General features: G+C 49.2%; 12 protein-coding genes across 12 annotated transcripts; 6 read left to right on the forward strand and 6 right to left on the reverse strand.

Annotated features, from left to right (window-relative positions):
• Nucleotides 1–1,240: 1,240 nt before the first annotated feature.
• Nucleotides 1,241–2,828, forward strand: BDV37DRAFT_268206 (glycoside hydrolase family 76 protein; the record flags this gene model as incomplete). Its single annotated transcript, XM_032084143.1, has 4 exons — nucleotides 1,241–1,343; nucleotides 1,412–1,656; nucleotides 1,712–2,161; nucleotides 2,250–2,828. The coding sequence occupies 4 exons, from the start codon at nucleotides 1,241–1,243 to the stop codon at nucleotides 2,826–2,828; spliced, it is 1,377 nt and encodes a 458-aa protein (XP_031946379.1).
• On the reverse strand, nucleotides 2,757–3,651 carry BDV37DRAFT_237915 (GNAT family N-acetyltransferase). The gene has a single exon (XM_032080781.1). It carries the CDS (start codon nucleotides 3,634–3,636, stop codon nucleotides 2,902–2,904), a length of 735 nt encoding a protein of 244 aa, XP_031946380.1. The 5' UTR covers nucleotides 3,637–3,651; the 3' UTR covers nucleotides 2,757–2,901.
• Nucleotides 3,652–4,690: 1,039 nt separating this feature from the next.
• On the forward strand, nucleotides 4,691–5,915 carry BDV37DRAFT_278567 (uncharacterized protein; the record flags this gene model as incomplete). The annotated part of the gene is made up of 6 exons (XM_032086087.1): nucleotides 4,691–4,922; nucleotides 4,974–5,066; nucleotides 5,122–5,258; nucleotides 5,316–5,420; nucleotides 5,480–5,643; nucleotides 5,696–5,915. 6 exons carry the CDS (start codon nucleotides 4,691–4,693, stop codon nucleotides 5,913–5,915), a joined length of 951 nt encoding a protein of 316 aa, XP_031946381.1.
• Nucleotides 5,916–6,557: 642 nt separating this feature from the next.
• Nucleotides 6,558–8,383, forward strand: BDV37DRAFT_278568 (CFEM domain-containing protein; the record flags this gene model as incomplete). The annotated part of the gene is made up of 7 exons (XM_032086088.1): nucleotides 6,558–6,677; nucleotides 6,736–6,871; nucleotides 6,943–7,124; nucleotides 7,193–7,229; nucleotides 7,294–7,374; nucleotides 7,430–7,802; nucleotides 7,858–8,383. The coding sequence occupies 7 exons, from the start codon at nucleotides 6,558–6,560 to the stop codon at nucleotides 8,381–8,383; spliced, it is 1,455 nt and encodes a 484-aa protein (XP_031946382.1).
• Nucleotides 8,384–8,550: 167 nt separating this feature from the next.
• pfa4 (putative palmitoyltransferase with autoacylation activity Pfa4) lies at nucleotides 8,551–10,195 on the reverse strand. The gene is made up of 5 exons (XM_032078834.1): nucleotides 9,826–10,195; nucleotides 9,596–9,767; nucleotides 9,244–9,543; nucleotides 9,117–9,195; nucleotides 8,551–9,046 (listed from the first exon to the last, which is right to left on the reverse strand). Exons 1-5 carry the CDS (start codon nucleotides 10,158–10,160, stop codon nucleotides 8,637–8,639), a joined length of 1,296 nt encoding a protein of 431 aa, XP_031946383.1. The 5' UTR covers nucleotides 10,161–10,195; the 3' UTR covers nucleotides 8,551–8,636.
• A 266-nt stretch (nucleotides 10,196–10,461) lies between these two features.
• BDV37DRAFT_237920 (putative DNA mismatch repair protein) lies at nucleotides 10,462–11,069 on the forward strand. Its single transcript, XM_032080782.1, has one exon. The coding sequence runs from the start codon at nucleotides 10,500–10,502 to the stop codon at nucleotides 11,007–11,009; it is 510 nt and encodes a 169-aa protein (XP_031946384.1). The 5' UTR covers nucleotides 10,462–10,499; the 3' UTR covers nucleotides 11,010–11,069.
• Nucleotides 11,070–13,566: 2,497 nt separating this feature from the next.
• Nucleotides 13,567–14,736, forward strand: BDV37DRAFT_294589 (DUF1295 domain protein; the record flags this gene model as incomplete). Its single annotated transcript, XM_032089666.1, has 2 exons — nucleotides 13,567–14,343; nucleotides 14,409–14,736. The coding sequence occupies exons 1-2, from the start codon at nucleotides 13,631–13,633 to the stop codon at nucleotides 14,734–14,736; spliced, it is 1,041 nt and encodes a 346-aa protein (XP_031946385.1). The 5' UTR covers nucleotides 13,567–13,630.
• Nucleotides 14,737–14,918: 182 nt separating this feature from the next.
• BDV37DRAFT_278572 (D-isomer specific 2-hydroxyacid dehydrogenase family protein) lies at nucleotides 14,919–16,235 on the reverse strand (the record flags this gene model as incomplete). The annotated part of the gene is made up of 4 exons (XM_032086089.1): nucleotides 14,919–15,502; nucleotides 15,603–15,889; nucleotides 15,946–16,012; nucleotides 16,088–16,235. The coding sequence occupies 4 exons, from the start codon at nucleotides 16,233–16,235 to the stop codon at nucleotides 14,919–14,921; spliced, it is 1,086 nt and encodes a 361-aa protein (XP_031946386.1).
• A 319-nt stretch (nucleotides 16,236–16,554) lies between these two features.
• On the reverse strand, nucleotides 16,555–17,470 carry BDV37DRAFT_237924 (GNAT family N-acetyltransferase). The gene is made up of 2 exons (XM_032080783.1): nucleotides 17,022–17,470; nucleotides 16,555–16,931 (listed from the first exon to the last, which is right to left on the reverse strand). Exons 1-2 carry the CDS (start codon nucleotides 17,431–17,433, stop codon nucleotides 16,714–16,716), a joined length of 630 nt encoding a protein of 209 aa, XP_031946387.1. The 5' UTR covers nucleotides 17,434–17,470; the 3' UTR covers nucleotides 16,555–16,713.
• Nucleotides 17,471–18,022: 552 nt separating this feature from the next.
• On the reverse strand, nucleotides 18,023–18,850 carry BDV37DRAFT_278574 (uncharacterized protein; the record flags this gene model as incomplete). The annotated part of the gene is made up of 1 exon (XM_032086090.1): nucleotides 18,023–18,850. One exon carries the CDS (start codon nucleotides 18,848–18,850, stop codon nucleotides 18,023–18,025), a length of 828 nt encoding a protein of 275 aa, XP_031946388.1.
• Nucleotides 18,851–19,755: 905 nt separating this feature from the next.
• BDV37DRAFT_237925 (CDC5/polo family serine/threonine-protein kinase) lies at nucleotides 19,756–24,045 on the reverse strand. The gene is made up of 5 exons (XM_032080784.1): nucleotides 23,967–24,045; nucleotides 23,305–23,788; nucleotides 22,803–23,245; nucleotides 20,651–22,736; nucleotides 19,756–20,576 (listed from the first exon to the last, which is right to left on the reverse strand). The coding sequence occupies exons 2-5, from the start codon at nucleotides 23,611–23,613 to the stop codon at nucleotides 20,031–20,033; spliced, it is 3,384 nt and encodes a 1,127-aa protein (XP_031946389.1). The 5' UTR covers nucleotides 23,614–23,788; nucleotides 23,967–24,045; the 3' UTR covers nucleotides 19,756–20,030.
• Nucleotides 24,046–24,313: 268 nt separating this feature from the next.
• Nucleotides 24,314–25,573, forward strand: BDV37DRAFT_237927 (OPA3 family protein). Its single transcript, XM_032080785.1, has one exon. It carries the CDS (start codon nucleotides 24,541–24,543, stop codon nucleotides 25,270–25,272), a length of 732 nt encoding a protein of 243 aa, XP_031946390.1. The 5' UTR covers nucleotides 24,314–24,540; the 3' UTR covers nucleotides 25,273–25,573.
• The last annotated feature ends 1,411 nt before the right edge of the window (nucleotides 25,574–26,984 follow it).

The raw sequence follows: 26,984 nt of genomic DNA on the forward strand, positions 1-26,984 counted from the left end.
AAAAAAAAAAAAAAAAAAAAAAAAAAAAAAAAAAAAAATTCCCCCATAACCCGAAGCTCTCGGCGTTCTCGGATTATTTACCTTGGGAGACGAATCGCGACTCCCCCACTTGGTTTACTCAGTATAGGAGGACTAGTATTTTTGGCAGCGCTAATGAAGCCAGTGTGTCTACGCCAGTACTCTGAAAAGCTTCTATTTTAGTGTGGTCTCTTGCAAGGGAAAACAAAGAAGGTGGCTAATAATTGGGACAATGATCCAAAGTAAAACTTTTATTTGGAACATACGATAGATTCAACAGATTCAAAAATAGCTGAGACTTGTCATAGTCCAAGAAGATATTTTACGGCTTTTGCCGTAGGGCTCATGAGTTGGAGAGCTTCGCTGCAGTGCCTCTCCCTCCAATGATCCCGGTTCAACTCAATACCGTAAGTCCGACAGTCACGAAATTTGACAGAAGTGTACATTCAGCGTCAGGGGCCCTGAATGTTTTCCTTCAGGAGCTTCAGCTCTCCTCATTGATGCATAGGCAGTAGGTACTATACTCTGCATTTCTTCATGTACATGCGAAATGGGGTTTTGGCGGTGCTTTCCTGGATTAGTGCACCCTCTTGAGACCATGAAAGAAAAATAAAAATACAAAGAGAGGGACAGTCCAAGTAACGGGGACAGTTTTCATAGTGAACAAGTAGTCTTCCAGCCACCACGGACTCTCTCCAGTTAGCTCCCAGATCTATTGGGATTAGAATGACTGCGTCGTGTCAACAGAACGTCTCACGAATAAGATCGAGCATTAACCTGAAGAGTCTACGTCAGACAATTCATAATGTGAATTGTTGCACCGTACATAAAGCTGTGCCAAGAAGAACCGGCGATCCACCTTCTCGAAGGACGTATGAATGCCGCTCCACTCATAGCCGCCGACCAAATGCCGGGCAGTAGAAGAAGCCAAGACGCTTCCACTAAAGCTTCAGATTGCTTAACTGCTGACGTAGACTACAGAAGCCCTCAAAACAGCAGAGTTATTGGTAGAAGGGAGGAACTCCACCATCTCATTTCCCTCCAGGCGACTAAATTTTGAACCTTAATGAAAAGAAGATGGATTCCTTATGCGATATTATCTCCAATCCTCGGACATTTCTTTTTCAGAAATATTTTAGATTCGTGATTTTGTACTCAAGCCATAGATTCTCAGCTCCGGATTCCTGCAACAAATAGTATATGGCAACAGAATTCAGACATAATGGTTCACGGAGTGAAATGGTTGAATGGAGCGGCGTTGATATACTTGGGGATTCAGTTACTGCGCACAGTGAAGGCTTTTTCTGTGGATGTCAGCTCTGAGCGTATGTTCATTGACAATTCTCTCCTATATTCATGTAGTTGTGCTCATTTCAGGCGGCTGCGATTACAGAATCCATCAAAGATGCGGCCAGCACAGCGGCCTATGGAATGATGCACTACTATCACGGAAACGAGTCCGGCAATATCCCTGGAAAACTACCCGACACCTGGTGGGAAGGTGGTGCCATGTTTATGACCCTTATCGAGTACTGGCACTTCACGGGCGACACGACATACAATGACGAAGTGAGCGTGGGAATGCAATGGCAAGCAGGAGACGGAGACTATATGCCTTCAAACTGGAGTTCCTATCTCGTGAGAATAATCGTCTGCGCTACAGTATTTGTCTGAAAGGCCTAATTATGAGTAGGGAAACGATGATCAAATGTTCTGGGGGCTGGCCGCGATAACAGCTGCCGAGCTGCAGTTCCCCGAAGTGAGTGATGGATACTCGTGGCTTTCTCTTGCCCAAGGAGTGTTCAACACACAGGTCAAGCGGTGGGATACCTCATCATGCGCCGGAGGAATGCGTTGGCAGATTTACACCTACGAAGCCGGGTATCGTATGAAAAATTCTATCTCGAACGGTGGTCTATTTCAACTGGCTGCGCGCCTCGCTCGCTATACCAATAACCAGACGTACGCCGATTGGGCTGAAAAGATCTGGGACTGGTCGGCCTCGACTCCTTTATTGAACACCAACACTTGGAATGTCGCCGATTCAACCGATGTGGATGATAATTGTACATCACAAGGTAACACGCAGTGGACCTATAATTATGGTTCTTTCATTGGCGGTGCCGCATACATGTATAATTATGTGAGTTTGATACCCTCCGCCTTGTTGGAGATACCTGGCAATCTTTGGATTTAGTGTAGGCGATTACTGACCGCGCATCATTACTTAGACGAACGGCAGCACTACATGGCTTAATGCCGTGAATGGCCTACTCAATGCAACTATCGACGGATTTTTCCCGACTAAATACGGCGGCAACATCATGTCCGACTACACTTGCGAAACTACCCAAGTCTGCAACAACAACGAGATTATTTTTAAGGGGCTACTTTCCATGTGGCTGGCCTTTACAGCTCTACTAGTGCCATCGACATACAGCACGATTATTCCCAAACTCCAAGGTTCTGGTGTGGCGGCTGCTGAAACCTGCACTGGATACAACAACAACAGTTGCGGTGTCGTATGGTATAACTCGACTTGGGACGGTTGGAATGGACTGGAAGAGCAGATGAGCGTTACGAGTATCTTGGCAGCAAATATGGTCGGGCTGAATACCTCAGGAGCGCCCGTCACGTCGACAACCGGGGGAAATAGCACGAGCGACCCTACGGCTGGGGAAAGTGATGATGAAGGTAGCTCTTCTACAACAACAAAAGTTACAACAGGCGATGTTGTCGGCGCGTCAATCGTTACTGTTGTCCTCGTTGCTATACCTATTGCGATGGTAGTGCTACTCATCTTTACATAGATTTCCGGATTCAGAACACACGATAGCAGATATATACCCCATGAATGCATATCATACAACACATCTTGTCTATTCATCGCTCTGCACTATCAACCAACCCTGACTCCAGCCTAATATCCAAGACCATGGCAACACACTCCTGGTGCCGTGAGATTTGCGATACAAGTTCACCGTCCCACACATCAAACGAACAGCTTTCATACAACCGTCGTGCAGCGTCATTATTTCGTTCCACGATAGACACCACTAAGAGTCGACTTGCCCCTGCTTCAGTAGCTGCCGTCCGTACCTCACTCACAGCCCGTTCAATCAGCCGTCGACCGTGCCCCTTTCGTCTTCCCGTCTCGAGAACAAACATGCCACCAAGCATATACACCAATATCCCGTTATGCGACTCCCCTTCAGACAGAACTCGCTCATCTGGCAGAAGAAACACATCCCAAGGTGTCTTTGAGAGGACCTCGTTGTCTTCAGGCAGCAACCTAGGCCCTACTATTGTGACGGTGCCCAACCATTCTCGACTCAAAAGAAGCGCCAAAGAATCCACGTTGTTGTCCTCTTGGCTGTCATAAGCGATAAAGGAACGCGCTTGCGGGTTGGTAACTCGAGCTAGCCATTTCTCGTATGGAAACTCAACTTCGTCTTCGTACTTGGAAGAGAAGGCTTCTGGATTCTCCTTCAGTCCTTTTAAGCGAAGGGCTCTGTATCGCGCGATTATGTCTTCTAGGTCTGTCTGGTGGGCGTATTCTTTGGGAATACGTGCGACGTTGCTGTTTTGGGGTGTCGTGGGTGCTGGAGGGGGAGACATCGTAAAGTCTTCTACTTGAGATAATGATGGTCTAAGTGGGCGAGAAGGGTATACGATATGAAGTGAGAAGGTCTTATCTATGTGATGCGCAATTCAGAGTATGAGTCAACTGTTTTGTCAAGACATGGGTTACATTCAGGGTCTGACGCGGGAGGGGAAATACGAGGTTGTGTGGTATTCGTCCAATAGATAACTAAAACGGCGTCCTAGTGTTGATTTAGCTATTAGACAGAAGAGTAGTTATAAATGACCATCCATATCTCCCGAATCTATTCATTTGACAGTGCTGAGCTTAACCAGCAAACCACATATTCGCAAGCATGGCCATACGGGATAGTGATTTTCATAGCCTAACAATGCATACTGAGTAAGACTCTAAATAGGGGCATTTCTTTCACCAAGCGGATACTAGAGTCCGTTATCAAGTAGCCCTAAAATAAAGAACAAGGATGCGCTATCGCCATCATCTTCGACAGTGAGTCACTCTATTATAGAGCACGACTAAGGGCCGCTAATACTCTGAGTCGAAAAAGATATTAGCTTCATAACCTCCATTACTAGGGAGTAACCTGTTAATCTCCATCTACTCACAGTACTTAGTGTCCGCAGTATAGTATGATAAGCAAGGGGTAAGGTATATGCTAGTAGGAGAGCTGAAGAAGGCATACGGTGGTTGATCAAACCGGTATAAACGAATATTTATACACTATGATACTACACGGCGTCAGAATTACCCAAGGGAGCCCTCAATAAATCGGGTCCTATTCAGTTATTGCCAGAAATAAAGTGTTACGGGGATCAGCCAAGACCTCGAAGCCGTGGGATTCGTGTCAGCAAACAAAGAAACATCTTTTAACCGCTCGAACCTTAACGGCATCATAGCCACCAATGCGATCCACAAGACAGGATCTAGATTGTAGTTGTATATCCTTGTGGAGCTAAGCCTGAACCCGTCTGCTGTGTATTGGCGACATAAAAGTGTTGTTTCTCCACAGGCATTTTTCCGCAAGTTCATCATCCTGTCGACTCTAATCGATTCTAGTATAATAAAATCATGCAAAGCTATTATAAAAACCCATATACGCCTCTCAGTACCGAGGACGACAATACATCCTCCGATGCTCTGCCCACACAGGCCCAGAGGAATCCAGTCTATACCAATAAGGGAATTCTAACTCTTACGACTTCATTATTTCTTCTATGCACCGGTCTAGGTGCGGCATTATACTATCAAATTAATTCAGCCTGTGGGGCTAGTTATGTACCTGAATCTTCACATATCAAGGGTCAGTCCCCATCTTCAACGATGCCTTCAAGCTGGGACTAACATCGGGAAGTACCTCATCGAGCAGTGACATTTCTTCCACACAACGAGTACACAGAACAGCTTCCAGATGAGCCGGGGTCGGTATGGGATAACTTAATACCTCGTGAGTCGTAATCGCAGAACTGTTTGTCTGTATATCATTGCTCACATATCAACAGCTGGGAGGGGGTTTGTTACTGCAAAGCGGACAAATTCGGGATCTTTAGCCTTCGAAGAGCACTCTTCGGTGTCCTCTAACGAAGATCAATCCAAAGAATACTACTGTATCTCAGCTTTCCACCAGATGCACTGCCTTGTAAGATCTGATCCATTGTACTGCATACGATAGACCATTGCACTCACATAAACTCAGCAGGCCATCATTTTCAATGCCCTGTATTCAAAGAACCATTCAGATCATAATCACAGGGACGATCATAGTGATCATACTAAGCACTGCATCGATTATCTTCGACAGGTTCGATCCCCGAAAGCCATTCATCCACGGGCCATATATACTAATAACATTTCAAACAGTCCATAATGTGTGCGAGTGATGCGACGCTTGAGGGCTCAGGGGTGTTAGGGGGAGACGGGAACCGGGCTGTCGACGGGTGGAAGAATACGCATCAGTGTCGAGACTGGGATAGCCTGTACAATTTTGCATCACGCCATCGCATGTTAGATTCAGATGGTATTGTGTAAGTACACATCTCAGGGAAAGGAACCTCCATTGCTTGGACGGTGCTCAAGGGTGGAGACCTCCAAATATCTTACCACATTACAATGGATCGATAACCTTTTCACCAATTCCTGGCCTGAAGCACAGTCACTGAGCCGCGGAGTCGTATTTTGGGCCATCACATCTATTTGGGGCAGGCGTGGGTCATTGGATTACATCAATATGAATGAGGCACTGCCGGACCTTGTCTCTGAGCTGCGCCCACGTGGCCCTGACAAGTTAGCCATCTAGATGCTCTCAGGTCAAAGAACAGTAATAGGAAATAGCTAATACCATGACCTGGACAGTGCACTGTCTCAGGGGAACAGCCAACCCTGCCGACCGGCAATGACCGTGTGGCTCAACTCTAACAGTCATATGTTCCAACAGCCCGCAGGATCATTGAAAAAGATATTCCGTCCCATCAGAACAATAGTCAGTGGCTAATAAGGTTATGACCGTGTGCAATACTCATGATTTGTCAGAGTGTGAACTTGTGAACGGGAAGCAAATATCCCAGCTTCTTGTTATGGCAACCTGGTATCGAATCATGATACACCATTTGTGTAGGCATGATCTCATACGTCTTCCACACGGTACAAGTCGGGATTCTGGGCGCTGAGTCCCTGATTCGAAGGAGGAAATTGACTCTCGGTCGGGCTACCTCATAGGTAATATGACGTTGATTCTGCCAAGGGTGCCTCAAAGGGCACTCTCCTGTAGTACCTTGCCCTATATCAGCTATTGATCCTCATCCTCAGTAGCGCAATCTGTCTTAGCATCCACTCATTCATTTCTTTCCTCCTTTCATTTTCATTCCCCGTTGCCAGTCTTTCCCAAATTGTAATGATGCCGTTCATTGTATGGAGTCTTCGTTGTGTGTGAAATTATAACATGAGACCCTCTACTGCTGGCGTTGTTGGCTTCATCTTGTGGTGGTTACTAAGTCTCACAAGCATCGTCGCTGAGCGTACAAATGGGAGTTACCGACCAGAACAATTATCATCCTGTGCAGTATGTGCCTCTCACAATCTTTTCCGTCTTTCCTCCATAATTGACCCAACTTGTATAGCTGGAATGTCTACAACGCGCCGTCCCTGTTTCCCACTGCGAACTTTCTGACATCGAATGTCAATGTGAAGATAAAGAATTCATCAAGCACGCCTCGTCCTGTGCAGTGAAAACCTGTAAATTAGAAGACCTGATGCGTAGGTATACCAATCTATTTGCAGTTGTTCGAAAGCGTCCGAGCATACCATAACTAACCTGACCTTCATAGAACTGGTGCGAGGGGATGCTGCGCAATGCAACCGATCCAGTAAAAACTATCATAAATTAATCATCGCGCTAGCTATTACTACACCGACAATCGCATTTACAGTCATAATCCTACGCGTTTTGTCCAGACTGTGGACAGTCCATCAGCTATGGTGGGATGACTTCATGCATATACTCGCCGGGGTACGTTCGATATCTGTGGCCCTACTCCAAAACGCCTCCAGGATTGGCATCATCTAATAACTCTCAAGGTCTTCGCGATACCCCTGAGCATTTTCGGAAATATCTGTAAGTCCGATCTCTTCCACCATGTCGTCCATTCGTGTCAACAAGGCTGATAGGCTATCGTAAGGTGTCAGTAAAGGGTTCGGACTCCACCTCTATGATATCAAAGTCGAATCCGTCACCCAGATAACCAACCTCTTCTTCTGGTGTAAGTGCCACAGCTTCCTAATCACACTACACACTAACCAAGGGGGTTTTCTCAGGGTACATGTGCCAGATCTTCTGGCCCTTCACCATCTTCTTCGTCAAAATGTCCATCCTACTCCTCTACCTCCGCATATTCCCAATCGTCCTATTCAGGAGAGTCGACTTCCTCTGCATCGCTTTCCTAGTCATCTCCTTCTTAGTCACCACGCCCATGGCAATCTGGCAATGCAAACCCTTCCAAGCCGCATGGGACTACGACATTGACAACGCCCGCTGTCTAAAGATAGCAGCCGTAGCCTACGCGAACGCCACCCTGAACATCATCACCGAAGTCCTAATCCTCATCCTCCCGCTCCCAGTCCTGCGGACCCTCCACGTCTCCCGGAGAAAGAAGATCGCGCTTATCTCCGTCTTCAGCGTCGGTGTGATGTACAACCCTCCCCCCCGGCGAATAAAGCCTACACAAGTTATTAACCACGAACAGAGTAATCGCAATAGCATCCGCACGCATGCCTGCGCTCGGCGAAATGGGGACATACTATGACCCACCGTACTCCCAAGCTCCAGCTTTCCTGCTTAGCTGCGTCGAGGCAGCCATGGCGCATGTCTGCGCCGCTGCGCCGGTGATCTACACCGCCATTGTGCAGCTGAAACGGGCGCGTGGGAAGGGCTCGCAGAAGTCGCCTTCTACCTCGCGCGAGGGGCAGGCGGGGTCGGATCAGGGTGGTGGGTCGGGGAACGAGAATAAGAAGTACCGGGCGGCGCTTTACTCTTCGATGCATATGTCGGATGTGGCTATCATGGGCCGAGGCTGGATGCAAAGTCAGCGTCGGTCTCACGGTCCGGCGCCTTCGGCTCATCATCTGGAGCGTGCTCACAGTGCTTATTACTCGGATCCTGAGTTGGCGGCGAGCCCGCGTTCTGTCCCGCATCCTGCTTTGATACGTATGGGTACTACCCGTGGAAGTTGTGGCTCGTCTGGGGGGGTTGACTTTGCTTCCATCGCCTGAAATCAGTGATCGGTTTGGGGAAGTATGATGGCTGGTAATGGTATACCTGTCACATATATCGTCTGGGTGGGTGCCTCGCTTTTCGTGATATCTTCATATTAACTTACTGCCGATACTCTCTCACCGGTGAAGTGAATAACAAAGACTAATATATTGTTGTTATTGTTGCTTATGCTATGCTAAATAATGTATCCGCTCAGGATCGCAAATGATAACTATTCAGAATGCTGATGGATGTTAAGCCTTTTTCCTCTCATTTCAGCTCCTTGAGGGCAGCCTGGGCTCTTCTTTGGATCAACACGCCCAGAGGGAGATCTTCTTCGTCATAGAATTCAATATCTTCGTCGACGCCGAAATCACGTAGCCGTTCACCTTCTGAGTTTCTCCAACCTTCTTCACCATAGTCGGACCCTTTTTCATCGGGACCATCGGATTGTTCTGATTCATCCTCTGAATCTTCCGCCAGCCGTTTATGGAAGCGTTTACGGCGCTCGACTTCTAGGCCGGCTCTTTGACGTCTAAGGTCCTCTGCCTTTCTTTGATTAAATGCCTGAACATCGAAGCCGGAGGTTTCAGCGCCAGTGAAGGCAATACTATCACTGACATCTTTGGGTGGCAGAGGAATCCGATCTGGATCCGGTGGCGGCCAGGAGACATGGGGATCTAGCACCGTTTAGCCCTCACTTATCGGCCAATTTGAGTCAAGGGTGACCCGGCTTTCGTGAGTACTAACCTTCAAACCCATTGACCTCATACTCCAGCCCTGTGCTACGGTCTGGTGTTCTCGCAAGTGGCCAGAACCAGCTCAAGACCTAACATCAACCAGTCAGCGACGGTAAGCTCAGGACAAGGTGACTAACATTTGAACTCCCACCCATTCCTTCTCGAATATTCGACCATATTCCAATGTCGTAAGGAAATTCTTGCTTCTTGATGCGCACACGAACCCCACCAGGGCCGTCCAAATACCCACCATAATGGCGGGCTCGTCGCAGCAGTGTTTCGTGTCTCTCAATTTCCCATGTCTCGATGGTGGTGGTATTCGCACCAAGCGACCAGAGGGTCCGCACAAGAAGTATAAACAGCATAAAAACAGTCAGGCTATTTACGACAAAGAGAACAAACAGATGGCCTAGCTGCACTACGCTTGGACCCAAGTACTAAGAGAGACGAATGTCAGCGCAAGGCGGATAATCTGAGTGATCCTCTTACGCTGGGAAGGTTCCGAGACGCCCACACAATCGAGGCTCTTTCAAATAAGAGGGTTTCGAGATAACTCATACCCACGACTGCGTAGAATAGGAACCGAACGAAGTGAGGGAATGTGAAATGCGAAACACAGTTTGCCGTCCACGGGCAGTGATGGTCCATTTTGGGAATACATCTATGACACGACATCAGTTCGTTACTGTATCCCAGAGTATATTCCGAGTATCGCCCACCTCTGACATGTCTTGCAATGATGTGCTCGTGGAGGTTTGAAGGCTTCACATCTACGGCACCATCGTTGTCGGCCACTAGCACAGTCGACATCCAGTTGCTTGCCATCTAGAGGCCTCCAGTGTCTAGGAACATGTCCCGGGTCTACAGTGCAGGATCGATAGTAGCATATCCAGATACACAGGGCGAAAATATTAATGCGCCATACTTCGTGCTCCCTGAGCGGTGCTGGCTCGAAATGCTTGAAGAAATACTGCGACGTATATGCGAGGAAGCTGATCAACACGCAGACCGTTGGAATCGCGAGTCGCGATATATGGAACGAGGAGCAAAGCATCCTGCTGTCAAGTCATTATCTGGCGTGAGATCCTGTGTATCATTGACGTTGAAACATGGTTGATATGTTTCCACAATAATGTTCGGAAGGAATGGCCCAGAATTCGCTGACTAATATCTGCTCACGTGGCATGTGCCAATCATGTGCGTGGAAATACTCGGTTGTTAGTATCCTTCATTGGCTTCCCTTCCTGCCATGAGAATCAATCATCCTCACCAACATGCCAGTCAATTATTCCATTTACATACTATAATTCCTGTCGTATATCTATTAAACATCTTCTCCTTTCAGATCTATAACAGCAATGGTCTCTCGTTTGCATGAATATAACCTCTAAAGATGCCGATCACGGCTCTTCCACCGACCACTGTCCGGGCGATTGGCTCAACATCTGTGATATCGGACCCATGCTCTGTTGTGAAAGAGCTGCTAGACAATGCATTAGATGCTTCTGCGACTTCTATAGGCATTGAGATATCTGCGAATGCAATTGATGTGATACAAGTAAAAGATAACGGACATGGAATCCCTTCGGATGACCATGCTTGCGTTTGCAGGCGCACGTTTACTAGCAAGATTCAGACCGTTGAAGATCTTCGGACCCTTGGAGGGAAGTCTTTAGGATTTAGAGGGGAAGCTCTTGCCAGCGCTGCTGAAGTGTCCGGTGGCGTGACTATCACCACTCGAGTTGAGGCAGAGATGGTCGGCACATCCATCAAATATGGAAGAAATGGAGAGCTTATCAGGTACCTATGCTCTTCGGATAATTATGGTCCTGAGGCTAATCTCTCATATATGAAGCTCTCAGCGCGCTTCGCACCCTGTGGGCACGACAGTCCGTATAACTGATCTTTTCAAGCACATACCTGTTCGGAGACAATCCACTTTGAAAAGCGCCATGAAAACTCTACCGCGAATCAAAAAGCTTATCCAGATATATGCTATGGCGCAACCCTCAAAGAGGCTTTCATTCAAGGTTCTCAAGGCTAAGAACGAAAGCAATAATTGGATCTACGCCCCTGGGCGCGATACAACAATCACAGACGCAGCATTAAAAGTTGCCGGCACAGATGTCACTTCCAGTTGCGTCTTGAAGAAATGGCCTTCTGAAGAGAATGTAAACTCCGAGCCACACCAAGAGGAGCATACGTCCGAGTTTAGGCTTCTCGCCTTATTGCTGGATATAGAGACCGGTATCTTGTGTTGCCCTCCCTCTTATCTCTAGAGAGCATGGCTAACCATAGCAGATTGCGCAAAATTGAGCAACGCTGGCCAGTACCTAACCATCGATGGCAGGCCCATATCCAGCTCCCGAGGCATAGGGCAAGATATATCGAAATTATACAAGTCGTATCTTCGTTCGGCCCTTTCCCGCAGTGATGGCAGTCTGTCCGTAACGGATCCGTTCCTCTGTTTGCATATCCAATGCCCTCAAGCAAGTTATGACGTCAATATAGAGCCGGCAAAAGATGATGTTCTGTTTGAAGATTCCGAAAGACTACTTTCGCTTGTGAGGGACCTCTTTCGGAGTATGTACGGCGAAGGGGAGCCTCATCACAAGAAGCGACCGAACTCAGCAAAAGGGAAGGTCGCTTTGTCAGATAAAGATACATTTGACCTCCTTTTAGCTCGAAGAAGCCCATCCGAAGGCTTGCCATCTGTGGTTGCCAACTCGGGATTTTGTACGGCTCGCTCTTTTGCTCAGTCAGTGGAACCTTCGCCTTCCTTGCACGTTACGAATGGCCAGTGCTCAGCCTCTTCTCAGAGAAGTAATGTGTCAGTTGCTGAGCGCCGCAGAAAGTCTAGGGATCGCGAGTTCTTGAACCCTTGGTCTATAACAAGGTGCAACATTCCGTTTCACAGATCCGGTGAAAACCAGATCCGAAAGACAACAGCCCATCGGCCGCCCGTGAATGACAGCATGCACACATCCGAAGAAAGACGCAGAAGCTCAGAGGAAACGCCGCGACGGGACTCGGCAGGGTCCTTTCTACCCAGTCCAACCGCATCAACTGCGTCAGCGTCGAGCCCTCCGTCGGATTCACGATCCTTTCAGACTACCCAGGCATCATCCACAAGCAGTGGTTGTAATGAAGCCGCAAGGGCTTCAAGGCAACGGGCCAGGGAAATGTATGGTAACGGAGCTCTGGACACTTGGTTCGGGAAGACTACTCAAATGGCACTCGCCCGGATAGCGACGGAGGAGCCGTCGGGCGACGATCAGGAAGAACCCCCGCTGAGCCAACTAGCACATGAACGCTTTCGCTCGCAGGAGCAGTCTTCGCCCGAGTTGTGCGAAATCGCAAGCCGCACAATATCCATTCGGAGAGGCTCCGGGAACAGTACACCCGCGAGTCCCGCTCTTTCAAGTATTCAGTCACAAAATCCTACTTCTAGAGTATCATCACAGGGCCCAGCTTCGGAAGTAAGAGAAAAGCGTCAAGAGTTTCCGGTTCTTGAGCAGTGGTCTTCCAGGCTACATAACCTGGCTAAGGACAGCCCAAAATCTGATTTGGAGACCGCTCTAGATTTCGAACATCGAAAAAAAGAAGCTATCCAAAGACGACGAGAGATTAAAGGTCGTTCACAACTACCTGCTTCGACCAACTCGCCGCACTTGAGCAGGTACCTTGCTGCGCGTGCTGCTCTGCGTCCCGAATCCAACCAATCCGTTCATAAGTTGAGTTTATCAACTTCAGCAGAGGTTACGACAAAAAGTGGCTTAAACCCCCATGACCCAAGATCATACCTTATACGACACCAGGACACAAGCCGACAGGATGAACTATCAAGAGATGATAAGGTTCGGCGTATTAACACGAACAAATTACCATTCGAACGAATACCAGAAGGCCATGAATTGCACGATATAGGCATCAATCTATCTGCTACGCTTCCGGCCCTTTCAGCCTTATCAGAGGAAGTATGTCAGAGCGATTTATATACCCAATGTGGAGAGCAGTTTGAAGCATTTTCCGCTTGTGATCTACAGTCTGATCTTGTTACATTATGGGCGTCTAGATTGTCCGCCCTGCTCAAAAGCAAGTACAAGGCAAAAGAGGGATCTGAAGAAATTACACCTCGGTTTGACTTTTCTGCCCTGACCGAGACGAATAATGGTCAGAAATAATACATCTTATATGTCTATGCATGCAAGTAGCACAACTTGACAACGGCCTAGCCCCTTGGCAAGGCAATTCAAAGCGGGGCGACGATGCATACATACACAGTATTCTGTTTCCCGTTTACCTTATCATGAATTCTCGGATATTCCCAGAGAGTGGATCACATTAAAGCAAGAATACCATCTGGCCTCAATTCAAGACCATCGCGCGGGCAGGTTGCCATATTCGGGAATCCGAACGTCACTAAATAGTTACAAAATTATGACATCAACCCCTACACAGCAGCTATAAAACCAATCATGGACCATCCTCTTCCGGGGGCTCAATTGCGTCCAAATCGCTAACATGGATATTTATGGCTCCAAGAAGCCTGTGGTCGACATCGACCGAACAATTGACCAATTTGCCGGGCAAAAGCCCAAGCTGGGCTTAACGGCCGGCGATATCGGCATCTTCAAATCGACCATTCTCCCCTCATTCACCTTGCATACCGGACTCTCAATTGCCTCTTTTATCGCAGCGAAAACTACCGACAAGGGCGAGATCAAGGATTGGTGCTGGCCATCAAGTCAAGTAATCAACGCCTGGTGGAGCGCCGTTGGCCGTCAGATTTTCTACGAGAACGTTTCCTTTTCAACCACCTGGAAAGCTCTTCCCTGGACTGAGAAAGTGCTACTCAGCTGCGTGACGATCTGGGGTACGCGTCTGTTCTATCGCATCTCGAAGAGAACCATTACCCGTGGCAAAGACGATCCAAGATACGATGAGATGAAGTCGAAGGATCCTGAGTTCTGGAAATCCGCTTTCTTCAAACAGTTTCTTCCCGAGGCTGTGTTCTTAACCCTTATCACCCTTCCATTCACTCTACCTTTCCGGTTGACTGGGTCGTCTCTGAATTTAAGCACTGACACTGCCGCAACCATTCGCGGTCTTGGTGTGGCTCTCTTCAGCGCTGGTTTCGCTATGGAAGCCATGGCCGACTGCCAGCTAGAACTGCATCGCCAGGAACGGACTGATCTGTGCCGTCACGGTGTCTGGAGTATCGTCCGTCATCCGAAGTCAGTCACATCTACAAGCTCTATTCGTGCCGTAGCGTGAGAGATTAATGCTAATGTGACCATAGCTACTTGGGTGACGCATTGGTGCACATCTCCTTCGTCATCCTTAACGCCGCCAACACTTTCAACCCCCTTGTCCTCCTTGGTCCTGTCGCAAACTACGCCTACCTCCGCTTCGTGGGCGGTGACAAGCAAAACGAAGCTAGCCAGGAGGCCCGGTACAAGGAGCAAGACCCGCACAAATATCAGCAGCTGCAGACATGGCGTTACGAGAAGAACAGCTTCTGTCCTAGCCTCTCTGAATTGGCGAACCCGTGGGCATGGGCTGTTGTCGGCAGTGGGTTGGTTGGTGTTGTTTTAGAAGAGGCTATTCGGGGGTGGGCCTTGCAGTGATATCAGTGTAAAATCATCTGGTCCCGACGTACTATTTCAGAATATACTATAATGTATACCGTTAAGAATTCATTCCCTACATACAGTGTCGCGTGCTTAACCCAAAGCGCTCATGACTTAAATGAGGGAGCAGCGTCACCAAAGCCACAGCATAGCCATCCTAACATACATGCAAAGAAAAATCAATACCCCTTCCCCCTTTTATATGCATTCAACAAATCCTCCCCCCTCTTTATCCTCCCCACATTCTCCTTTGCAATATCCAACGACCTAGAAAAGTACTCCACTCCCAGAGAGCTCACATGCGGACTAATCTGCACATTAGGAACATCCCACAACGGATGCTCCGCCGGCAGGGGTTCAGGATCCGTCACATCCAACGCAGCACCACTCAATTCGCCCGATTTCAACGCCGCAATCAGCGCATCCTGGTCGAGAACCTTTCCGCGGGAGATATTCGTCAAATACGGCTTCGGCCCCTTCGATCCCTGACTAGCCGCCAAGAGCGCAAATTCCTCCGCGCCGAGCAGATGCGTCGTCTGCGGCGTGAGCGGAAGCGAGATAACCAGATGATCGAGACCGAGAGCGAGGAATTCACGGACGGAAGCTTTGTCAGTCCCATGATGCCAGGAGACAGGCACCGTGCCTTCTTTGTCGCCCGTGCCGGGGACGATGAACCCGTTGTCATGGCGCGAGGACGGCGTAGGTCTTGGTGAGGCTGTGTATGCGTAAACGGTCATGCCTAGCGCTTTAGATACTCGGCCGACTGGGGTTTATCTCTTGTCAGCTGGGTCTTTGTTTACGTTTTGGTACGTATTGTTGAGGGTATTTGTTGTGTGCATGGAAAGAAAAGAAATTGAACTTACTCTGTCGTCCAATACTCCCGTACCCTAATATCCCAACCCGTTTCCCAACTTGATCATACACCCCCTGGAAGTACCCACTGCTGCTATCGCGCCATTCGTGTTTCTTCTGTTTTTCATACATGGGTGCATACTGGCGTGAGTGGACAAGCCAGTTCATGACCGTCCACTCGGCGATCGGGGGCCCATGCACCCCGGAGCTGCTTGTCAAAGGGATGGCAGTTTCTCTGAAGATGGGGTGTTGGATAACATGGTTCAGGCCGGCGGAGAGGAAGTGGATGAATTGAACACTGTAGTGTGTTAGTATTCATCGCATCGACTCCCTTAACAGTTCTACTGTATGTACTTCTCAGCATCCTCGGGTTTCGGGAGATTAGCGAATGTAACAATGTAGGTGGCCTTTCTGGCTAGTTCTGCATGTTGACATACAAGAATCAGCCCCTGGTATATTGAGATTGAGGTTGAGATTTGTCTAAGATACAACTCACCACTGGGTATATCCTCCCCCCTCTTCAACGTCACACTCGAGACTTCCAGCTCGGGGAACTTGGCTCGGATCTCCTCCAGCTGCTCCGCCGTTAAGTCGTGCATGAAGGCTATCAGTAGATGTTCTTTGGGTAGTGTTGCGTCGCCCATTATGCTCTGTCGGTCTGTGGCCTTTTGCTAACTAGTCGGCTGTATAGTATAACCTGCGCTGCTGAAAATAATGGGAGAATTGTGCGCTAGACATGGAACAGTGTAGTCTATGTCGCAATTGACAGGGAATCGCACGCGCCGCTTCGTGAAAAGTGGGGTTTGCAATAGATTAGATAAATTGGGTTCCTTGGGTTGATTTCTAATCGCGGTCTATTCGGCGCAACTGAACTGAACTTTCGGGACTTTGTTTCTGGGATTTAATTAGGGTTGGGGGAGGTTATTATCTCCCTCTGTAGTTGCATTTGGTTTGTGTTCATATCCGTAATAGTGTACTGCTTGCATGACATATACAAACAAAAAATTATATAGTTAGCACAGCTGAATTAATCAACACATCTCCTGTGGATCTCAGAACAAGTATACCCCTTCCCATATATCAAGGAAGCTTTTGTACACAGAGGAAGGGGAGAAAAAAGAATCAAGGAACCCAAACCATCGAATCCTGTACATACCCATCCACCTCCACCGTCGACCGAGCCTCAAATCCCAACTTCTCATAAACAAATCTTCCCTCCTGCGTAGCAGACAAATACACCTCCAGACCTTCCTCCTTCGCTCTCTCCAATCCCCAGTTGATAAGCATCGTCGCGACACCCCTTCTTCTGGCCGCGGGGTGCGTCCCTAGAACATCCACATCTATCATGGCAACCAGATCAGCACAAATCCCAAAACACCCCCTTCCCACCCCCAAAGAAGCAGAAACAGAAGAAGAGAGGAAGAACATACAATAATACCTCTTATCCCCCATAACCTCCACCTGGCGCTCATGATTCCTCCCAAAGAACCTCTCACAAAACGCCCCATCACAGCTCTCCGGCCACGGCGGACTCAACCCATCCTCCAGTTCCTCTTCTATCTCCGCCGCCCCAGTCGTGGTCTCCGGGGCAGGGAGCGACCAAAGCGCGAACCCCACAATCGAAGGCTCGTTCTTGGCCGCGTCAGCCTCCGTGTCGACTACTTTCAGGAGCTGTTTGCGCGGGTTCCCGATGTCCTTGGCCAGGGCGCGCGTCCACCAGGCGTGCACGTCGGGCGTGCGCGGGAAGAGTTTCGTGTTGAAGGCGTCGGAGAAGGTTGTGAAAAAGAGGGTGGCCAGCGTTGGGGTGTCCGCGGCTGTGGCGGGGTGGATTTCTAGGGGCATTTCTTCTCTTTTCTTTTCTTTTCTGGTTCTTGTTCGTGTTCTATTTGGGATTTTGGGTTTGTTTGGGTTGGGATGGGAAGGTGGGTTTGGAGTGGTGGCGTTGTTTCTTGGGAGGTGCCAAGATTGATTAATATCTCGTGCTAAGGGAGTGTGTTAATGCTGTTCCTGGTTTAGTTTGCGTCGGATTTCTGGACTAGGGTGTTAGTGTGTTTGTATACATGCTTCTCAGGGTGGTATTCTGCTTGCTGTGCAGATGCATGTATATATGTTGGCATATTCTCGCTTCTCGAAGATGAGGATTACGCCACGCCCACTTGACGGCCGACTAGAAGTATCTAAACGAGTTTTATGGCATGAATAAAAACGGTGGTTGGTAAGGCGAGGTCATCTCTCATATGAAAATACATCCAAAGCAGTGCGTGCCCGAGTTAATAAAGGCAGACTGCAGTTGTTCATTAGATTCCCGGCTATATAGAGACAGGCACGTAAGACACATAACCTTCGCTGAAGGACAGACAGTAGTAATCAAAATAGGACATTACTATACATCACCGCGCACACACACACACCCAATACAGCGTAAAGCATATCAATTTTTCTCATAAGACCGTTCCGGTATCGTCACAGGGCTTGGGCTCGAAACGTCCTGACTCCGCGATTGCGAAGGCAAGAAGGATCTTCGATTGTACTGTCCATGTTGCATCGATGCGCGGCTCTCGCCGCCGCCTTTCATTGCCTCGATCTCCCGTTTCACGCCTTCGTACAGATGCTCGATATACTGGATCTCCTCCTGGACGTCAAGCTCGCATCCGTCCAGGCAGAATTCACGTTCTCGCTGCTCGATGTATTCCCGGATATTGCGCCATTCGTTCTGGTAGTGCTTCAGTCGATCTGGGAGACCGGATCCCTTCAGATAGGTTAGGATTCCAGCCATGATGGTGTTGATGGCGCCGAACGCGGTCACGGCGGAATGCGGGCCAGCAGCAGCGCCGAGGGCCGTCAGCGACGCAGCGACAACAATCTGAATCGCCAGACACGTGTTGATGAGGATACTGTAGAAGCGGTATCGCTTGGCGGTGAATCGTTCTGCTTGGACCACTCGGGCGTAGATGCCGACGTTGGGGGCTGTACGGTCGTAGTGGTGGAGGGTGTTCAATGTCGGGACGCTATCGATGCCTGTGAGGGCACGGAAGACCAGAAGCTTGTCGCTGGGTGGGATCAGCGCGTTTGCTTCCGTTCTCGCAATCGTGAGGCGCTTTGCGCGAACTTCTGGTGGTAGTTCCATTGTTTGGCTGTGGTTGTTCATTGGGGGTGCACCATGAACTGCAGTGGGAAGAACAGGGTCTGGATGGCCAATAAAGGCGAACAGCAGCCGTCTTGCGAGGCCATCACGATGTGGGTATTGTTGGTTCGACATGGCGATGTGAGCAGGTGTATTGAGCACGAGCGCCGCCGGTAGCGAAGCTGGGGGGAAGACCCTATAAATGCAGGGACAGACCCTCCTGGGGTATGGGCCACAATAACCATTGTTTCACTGGCTTTCCTCCCTGGTCCTCCTAATCAGTGCGACTCAGCTAGCCAAATTTTGCTTGAATGGGCCGCAATTTTCTGCAGGTGACACGGTCACCGCGAGTGACAGAGCAACAGGAACCTGGCTTAAAACCAATCATTGGAGCAGAGAAGCTCGAACGTGCCAAACTTTGGAGGGATACCCACACGGCTGGACCCTAATCACTGCAGATCCAGAAGGTTTTAGGAAGCTATCCGACAGCTAAAGAGAGCAAGCGGGAAATTGAGCTAAGTCTTACATGGTACAGCCACTCATAGACCGCTGTCGGCGGTAGAATTTGTGACAGTTTCTGTGGATCCGCCATGGCTATTGGGAAATTGGGCCGTGATGGCAGAGCTCATATGTGCTTAGCTCGAGCTAATGCCGGAATGAGCTGCCGTGAATAAGACCCAATACTATCAGCAGCAACCAAGTGAGGCATGCATATAGCCTATCACATTGAATGCATGGGCCAGCCAACTGAACCTCACGAGATACGTTGCTGGAGGAAAAGGGGACCAAAAAACCAGAACCAAAGCATAATCACACGGTCAAATTGCACTTTGAGAAGAACACGGCCGATCGGATCACAATGGGCATTGATCGGCAGCACTAAGATTTTGGTTCATGCCGAAGCGAAGCCATCGATCCAGCCGTCATATCGGTTGAAGTTGCTCATTGCTCAGGACAGTACATTGACTTTCTCTTGTGCACAAGTTGAACCCGCCCGTCAGGACTTCGGATGCTCGTCGACGAATGATATAGATCATATATCGGGGGTGGAGATGAGTTGCAGGATCAATACTCCGGACCTGGACGGCCAATATCGTGCTTTTCATTCCGGGATGGTGATTAAAGTAATTATAATAGTCAACAAGGCGAAAGCGTATCATACATCAGCGATATAATTATAACACCCCCCGGGTAGTCCATGCAAAATGGTTCACAGCAAATCAACTCTACAAAAATGTCATATGCAATGAGAACACAGAAAACCAGCCACGTAAAATTGCAAGCCATGTCGTGTCGTCATGAATGGAGCCCATCGCTACGATGGGACCCCCAACCTCCGCAACCGCTCTCTTAATGCATCTATCTCGCCGTCCGCTTCGTTCTCGCCCTTCTTCAGAGAAACGGATCGATATTCGGTGTCCCCTCCAGGTGCTCCTACAGTTACCCAGACAAACCTGCTGCCACTTCCGCCCGCTTGCGGCCTTTCCTGGGCACCCTCCCAGAACAAGCCATCGGATACAGGTTGCTGATCCGAGGGTCGTTCGCCGAGGCGGCCCAGCTTAATCCAACCTTTGAGGACGGTCTTCATAAATGTGATCTTCGGTAAAAACGCATTCGCTTCCAGGATGTCCCGAAGACGCTCATCCTTAGGGGTAGTGCCAGTGCCGTACGCAATACTAAGGAACGTACCCGCCTCGTCGGATGCCATCGATCGGCTATCGAAGCCAGATGGGTGCATTTTTCCTTTGGAACTCAAGTAACGAGCAGCAGACGGGGAGAGATGATAGAAGTCAATCCATGGTGACGAGCTTCTGGTACGGCCGGGCGAGATAACGACCTTGGTATGGTCCGGGAAATTAAACTACAGGTTTGGAACGTTAGCAGCAGGAAATGGTCGATGAAAAGGAAAGAAAGAAAAACAAAGGATAAACTAACCTGGAAGGCACCATCACCGAACCCCCAGACGCCTACATTGCCAAACCGTTGGTAGAACTTGACAAATTGGCCGTGATGGTCCGGTGGCAGTTGGTCCTCGAGATACGCTTCGTTTCTTCCCAGAGATCCGATCATGTATTCGCCAAATTGGTGTGCCAATTTCACACGCTTGATCTTTTCAGCGTCGGCCCGTGCGCATTCAACACTAGCATTCAGCCGGGCTTTATAGACAAGACCGGACGAGGAACTGGATGAACTCTCCCGTTCAAACACCGAAGGGGAGACAAAGGCGCGGCGAATACTACCGCGATACTCAGGCAACTCATTGTCACAATTCTCGTAGAACTCGACCAGCCGTCCATTGCGAGGGACAAGTTGTCCCGCTTCCGAGTAGGCGTGTGTCCCGTTCTCCTTTTTCTCCTGGTGCCGGGCTTTGCGCCGAATGTGCTTCTCCCCGTCGCGCATCACGACGCCACTCGCTGGCTGGCCGTTGCCAGATTTGAACACACACCCGACACTTCCATCGTCCAGAACATACCCAATTCCGTACCGGTTGGTATAGTCGACCCATTTAATGACATACGTATGGGGTGCACGCTTCGAGACTGTCCGTCGCCGAGCAGATGAATAGGGGACCAAGTTGGCCAGCATGTGCCGCAGGTCGGCATTGACATCAATGACGGAGGACCGGGGCAGGAGTTCGCACGAGTCATCCTTATGGAAAAGAGGGTGCAGCCCAATCGAAGACCGTGGTTTACTTCCAGATGGTGGAGATGTCTTGCTACCGGATCGACCCGCATGTTGAGCCTGGGCTTCAGCCGCTAAGCGACGGCTTTGAGCATCCAATTCATCCTTTGCGGTCAGAGTGCCGGTGTCTTTGTGATCCAGGACGTCTCTAGATCCGGTCTTGGGTAGGGTACGTAAAGAGCTCTGGCGTGAAAGGGTCGGCAACTTCTCGGGAGCTGTAGGCGGGAGTCGTTCTTTGGCAGTAGGCAGTCCAGCTGATTCCTGGCTCGCTGCTTCCAAACGCCGGGACTGCGAACGGGTCTTGCCGACAGTCAAAGCACCGGTTTCGTGGCCAGCTTTAGATTCCGTCGACGCGATATTCCGCTCCGAGTCACGCGTTGACCCCGAGCCTGATGCCGACACGCCACGTCGCGCGCGAATAGGCCTCTCGGCAAGTCCTCCACTAGGCACAGGAGGGACATCCCGGGCTAGCTCTCTCACCTCGGGAAGAGCTGGTGCTGGTAAAACCGGTGGGTCGCAGAGAGCAGGGATCTTTCGAAGTGAGCCCCGACCAATAGATGCCTGCTGCCGAAGGGTTGCAGCATGGCTCTGCGACGCTTGGCGCCGCTGTTGGGCTGCAACAAGTGCTGCTTGTGTCCGTGAGAGCGACACCGAACTGCTTCGCAATGATAACGTGCTTCTAGACGAGAGCACAGTGGTGTCTTGTGAAGCACCATCCCTACGACTTACTAGAGTCGCTTCAGGGATGCTCCAGTCTCCTTCGGCTGCATGAGGATATCTGTAAACAATATCTTCGGGCAACGGAATCACTGGCTGGAGGCCTTTCTCCTCCTCCACTAGACATTCAGCAAATGCGGATTTGGAAGAGTTTTTCCCGGCAGCCTTGCGAGCAGAGCCATCCGGCTTTCGACCCACACCGCAGAGACTGTAGAAGGCTGCCTTGCATATGGGATACCGCTGGTTAGTATCATCGACATATTCTATGTAACTGGCAAGCTTCTCGTCGTAATCTAAACTATACCCAAACATCATGCGGTCTCCCCGAGGTTCGTCCGGTTTCAACCATACTGGCTTAGCAAGGCAACATGCAGGATCCAGTCTTTTGGGTATGCAACCCTCGTACATATGGAAGAAAGGGTGCTCGACAATATCATCGGGATCTGGGCGTTCATTTTCCGCAAGGTTAAGACAAGAGCTAACAAGCGACTTGGCTTCTTCTGGAATATGGTTCGAGCATTCTGAGTCCTTCGGCCAGACGTAGGTGAGACTTCTGACTTTCTTATAAATCTCTTCTTGGGTCTTTGATTGGAATGGGGGGTATCCAGTAAGCATTGCAAAGCTAGAAGACTTGTTTAGCCCCTTTTCAGAATCTCCATGCCAGCTGTCAAAGAAAATATCCACTTACCATATCACACCCAATGACCAGATGTCAACCTTCTGTGTGTGACCTCCTTTACTCTTATCGAGAACTTCGGGTGCTATATAATTTGGCGTTCCACATAATGTTTTTCGTCTCTTCTCATCCTTTTCAGATATTATCATGGCTGCGAGGCCAAAGTCTCCGACTTTAATATCCATATTCTGGTCCAGAAAAAGATTGCCCATTTTCAGGTCGCGATGTGCAACATTCCGCTTATGCAAATATTTCACCGCGCCGCACAATTGTATCATGAAGCGCCGCACCTCCGGTAAACTGAGGGATTTCCTCTTCTTAACCATATCCATGACCGATCCATTGGGACACAACTCTAGGATCACGTATATACATTTCTCAAAAGCAAAAGCGCGGTGGAAAGTGACGATATGAGGGTGTCGCATTTTCGAATGGATTTGAAGCTCGGTGCGAAACTATCATGGGTGCCATCAGTAACTCTCAATCTTCGGTCCTGCAGGAGTGCGCTAGGTACCTTCTCTTGCATTTTTTTCTGTGCCATCTCCGACCGGACGACCTTCATAGCAAAGACGCGGTTATTCCGTAATAAAGTGCCTTCGTAGCAGATAGCGAATCCTCCTTTACCAAGAAATGCCCCGGTCGAATATCGCTCCCCATCTTCTTCAGGTTCGGCAACTAATGACGGCGGCGGCGGCGCATGGTTCTTTGAAGATGCAGCTTTCTGAGCTGCAGCTGCAGCTGCAGCGTTGCGGTCTAAAACTTTGCGCTCCATGGGCTTCGGCTTGATCACTTGGTTTGTTGATCGCGGGGATAATGCCTCCATTTTTCTTCTTTGAATTCCTCCTCTTCTAGGCCTCGCTATCAGTGGGTATCAATAAAATAGTGGTCAAGACCAATTGCGCAGGGGCGGAGAGACGAGTTGAATCAGGCAAGGCAGTCGTAACGTTCATCAATTATAAAGAATCAAGCGCGGAAGGGGTATAGTGGCGTGATAGTGCCTATGCTGCATCAGTATACCTCGAGGAAGATAACAAATGGTGATATGGTAATCTCAGCGGCACCCATGGGGCAGCGCCTTGAAAACGTGTGCTTGTGTAGTTGATTCGGCGATGCCAACATCGGCCCGAAAAGTAAAAAGAAAGAAAGAAACCCCCGACCACATGGGAAAACACTTACCAAAAATCAAACAAAATCAAACAATGCCGCTCAAAACAGGTATATGCATCCAACGCCGCTCCAACCGGACTGAGAGCCTGCGAGGGGGGTGGGGGTGATAGGTTGAGACGAAGGGATGACTACCTTAGAACAACGAGAGGAAATCCTACGACTGGTCTCCAAACGGTTTGCCCGAAACGGCAATCGATAAACATTGATCCGAATGCCAGAACAACGGGCTCTGCTGACATCAGCATGCACAAGGGCGGGATTATCACTACCTTATCCAGTAAGATAATTTATGTGCACAGATGACGCATCTAACCTGATTAGCTCTTCAAACTGTAGAGTCATGGACTTCATGCTATCCGCTTATTCTCTCACTCCCTACCCTTAACCTGTAACTCTTCTTCTCCCTCCTCTTCACTATGTCCCTCACATTAAAACTCTCCTCGCTCGCGATTCGAACTTTGTCAAAACCAATCGCTGTATGTTGACACTTACTTTATGCATCATAACAGATCCTGACAGCGGGTAGAATCACATTAAAGCTCAGGCCCGCGAGCATGAACGCTTTCGGAAAGTCTGCGTCTCCATGGCGCAAGCGCTTCACCGGTTCGATATGCGACTCCGGTTAGGTGCTGTCCGTGATAACGCCGCCTCTCAAAAGCGAGCAGCTGCCGAAGCCGCCCTCAGGAAGCACAAGCCTACATCTCCCACGGTCAAGACGGAGGCGGAGGCGAAAGCAGAAGAAGACGCCGTCGCAAAAGCCAAAGCGGCCGCCGAGGAGGCCGCGAAACCTGCCCCGAAACCCCACATCCGACCCCTCTCCGAATCTAAGGCGATCGAGTCTGGCGCGACATTCATCAGTGAGACATTTTTATTCATTGTGGCGGGAGGTTTGATTGTATTCGAATCGTGGAGGTCCCGACGGAAAGAGAACACTCGAAGAGAGGACGTCGAAAGTCGGTTGGCCGAACTCGAAAAATCCGAAAAAGCCGCCCGAGAAGCTCTTCTGGCTGTGGAGAAAGAGCTTCTAGCACAGAAGGCCAAGCATGGCGAGCTATCGAAATCGTCCCCTAGAATCCTGCCCCGCGAGGTCTGGGACGTCGAGAGACAGGAGGAAACAGAACAGGTCGAAGAGCAGGGCTGGTGGGCTTGGATCTCATCCTATCTGCCAGTTGGTCAGACGCCAGAACAGCAAGCCGAATCAGTCATTCGGGAAAGTAAGAAGACAATTCCAAAGGTGCCCGCGCCTGTTGGCGAGGTAGTACCAGCACAGAATCCCGCCAGCCCCGACCAGAGCTTAGAGTCGAAAAACGCTTGAGAGATCACCAACTCATGAATAGATTGCGTTTCTTTTGTGCAGATATCATTATAGAACTCGTCGTTGAAGGCGCGTTTTGGTGTTTTATATTTTGAATATCCGGGATGCGACATATAGATACCCTTCTCTGTTACAAGGGAGAAGAAGCAGATGACTTGATCTCCTCTCTTACCATTGACATGTAATACAAGTGTACATAAGTCTGACTTGCTATGTGCCTAACAATACAACTCTACACAAACTATGAATACCCAAACTACTCCCTCCATTTTCTTTATTCGCGGGCAGTTCTGCTCCACGCTTCGGCGCCGTGCCATCTGGAAGGTCATCGGCCCTGCTTTAACGGCATCCACATTGGGACTGGAAGGTGTGCTCACTACTTATATTCCCCTGCGCAACTGTGCGCCTGACAAATACCTTAGAAAGTGAACTCCAAGACTGCGATCTCAACTTGCACTTGCAGTCTCACTCGTTGTCTCTGAGAATTCTTCTCCTCAGCCCATGCTCTCTTCAAGCTTCCGACAAAGAAAACACGTCCTCCCGGTTGATCAACTTCTACCATTCCCGGGAAAACTCGTATTGCCAGAAAAATGCAATTGCCTTCTTTCTTTCTGGAAACTCATTCAACAGAGCCAGTGGAAAGTGTGATCTGGACGGGCTGATGGCTCTACAAGCATTGTACGGAGTCTACCATCATCCGAAACAAGTCCTCTTCTAGTACTGACCAGGACACAACATACCGACAGAGTAGCCGAACGCCTACCAGCTCCAATCCCGATAATCCCCATACCTGACTCATCCAGTTTCTTTTCCTGCCTCGAAGGTTATACGACTGGTCTTGCTGAAATACCTTTGCAAGCCCCGTCTCTTACAGAATCTATGGCTTTGCTATCTCATGTCACTTCTGCCCACTCCAACATGCTCTCTGACCAAGAAACTAATATTGTAAGTGATCTGTTTCCATCACTGAGAGGCTTGAGTCAGGCCGTTCGTACTTTAGAAGGATGGGAAGTTCTGGTGGACTACCTCGGGGAAGCGCGAACGAGAGAAATTGCAGAATTTTGGTATCATGATAGGGCATGTGAATGATGATGTAAAGGAGCTCAACTTAGTCTTCTCGTTTGCTTTTTATTGCCATGGTTATTATCATTTTCCTTGAGCCCGTTTGGGTTCCTAATGAAATTAACCCAGATTGGGCAGGTTAATGCCAGGGCTTGGTCAAAATATATAGCCGTCGTACTCCGTAGTGGAATCTCAGCTCCACTCAATCCAAGACTACCCCTTATTGCCTCAGATGCGTTCAATAAAGACCAATCGAAAGATGTATAGAGTAAGATCGACTCGACTTCGTCTTTCTTCCAGGGATTCCCGCCTTGGGAATTAAGGGGAGCATTTTCTGTTGATAAATTTTTGAACTATAGGATGCAGGGATGACGTAGGGAGACCCTTTGGGACACCAATGGAAAATGACTGCCTGAGGCCAATATCTCACTCCTTTTGAGGTTCATACAAATAGACCCCAAATCGACCTTACATAAAACGAATACGGAGAACAGATGGATGAATTTTGAGGAACTCTATTAATAGTAATAATATATTGACTGTCATTTTGCAGTAAAATTCTGGATCTCCAGGGACAAGGCACCAATTTTGCCGCCAGAACCCTGAATGGAAGAGGCGAATATTGTCGAGATTATTAACCAGTACCAGAC

The sequence above is a fragment of the Aspergillus pseudonomiae genome (genome assembly GCF_009193645.1).
Source record: "Aspergillus pseudonomiae strain CBS 119388 unplaced genomic scaffold BDV37scaffold_4, whole genome shotgun sequence".
Classification (NCBI taxonomy): Eukaryota; Fungi; Ascomycota; class Eurotiomycetes; order Eurotiales; family Aspergillaceae; genus Aspergillus; species Aspergillus pseudonomiae.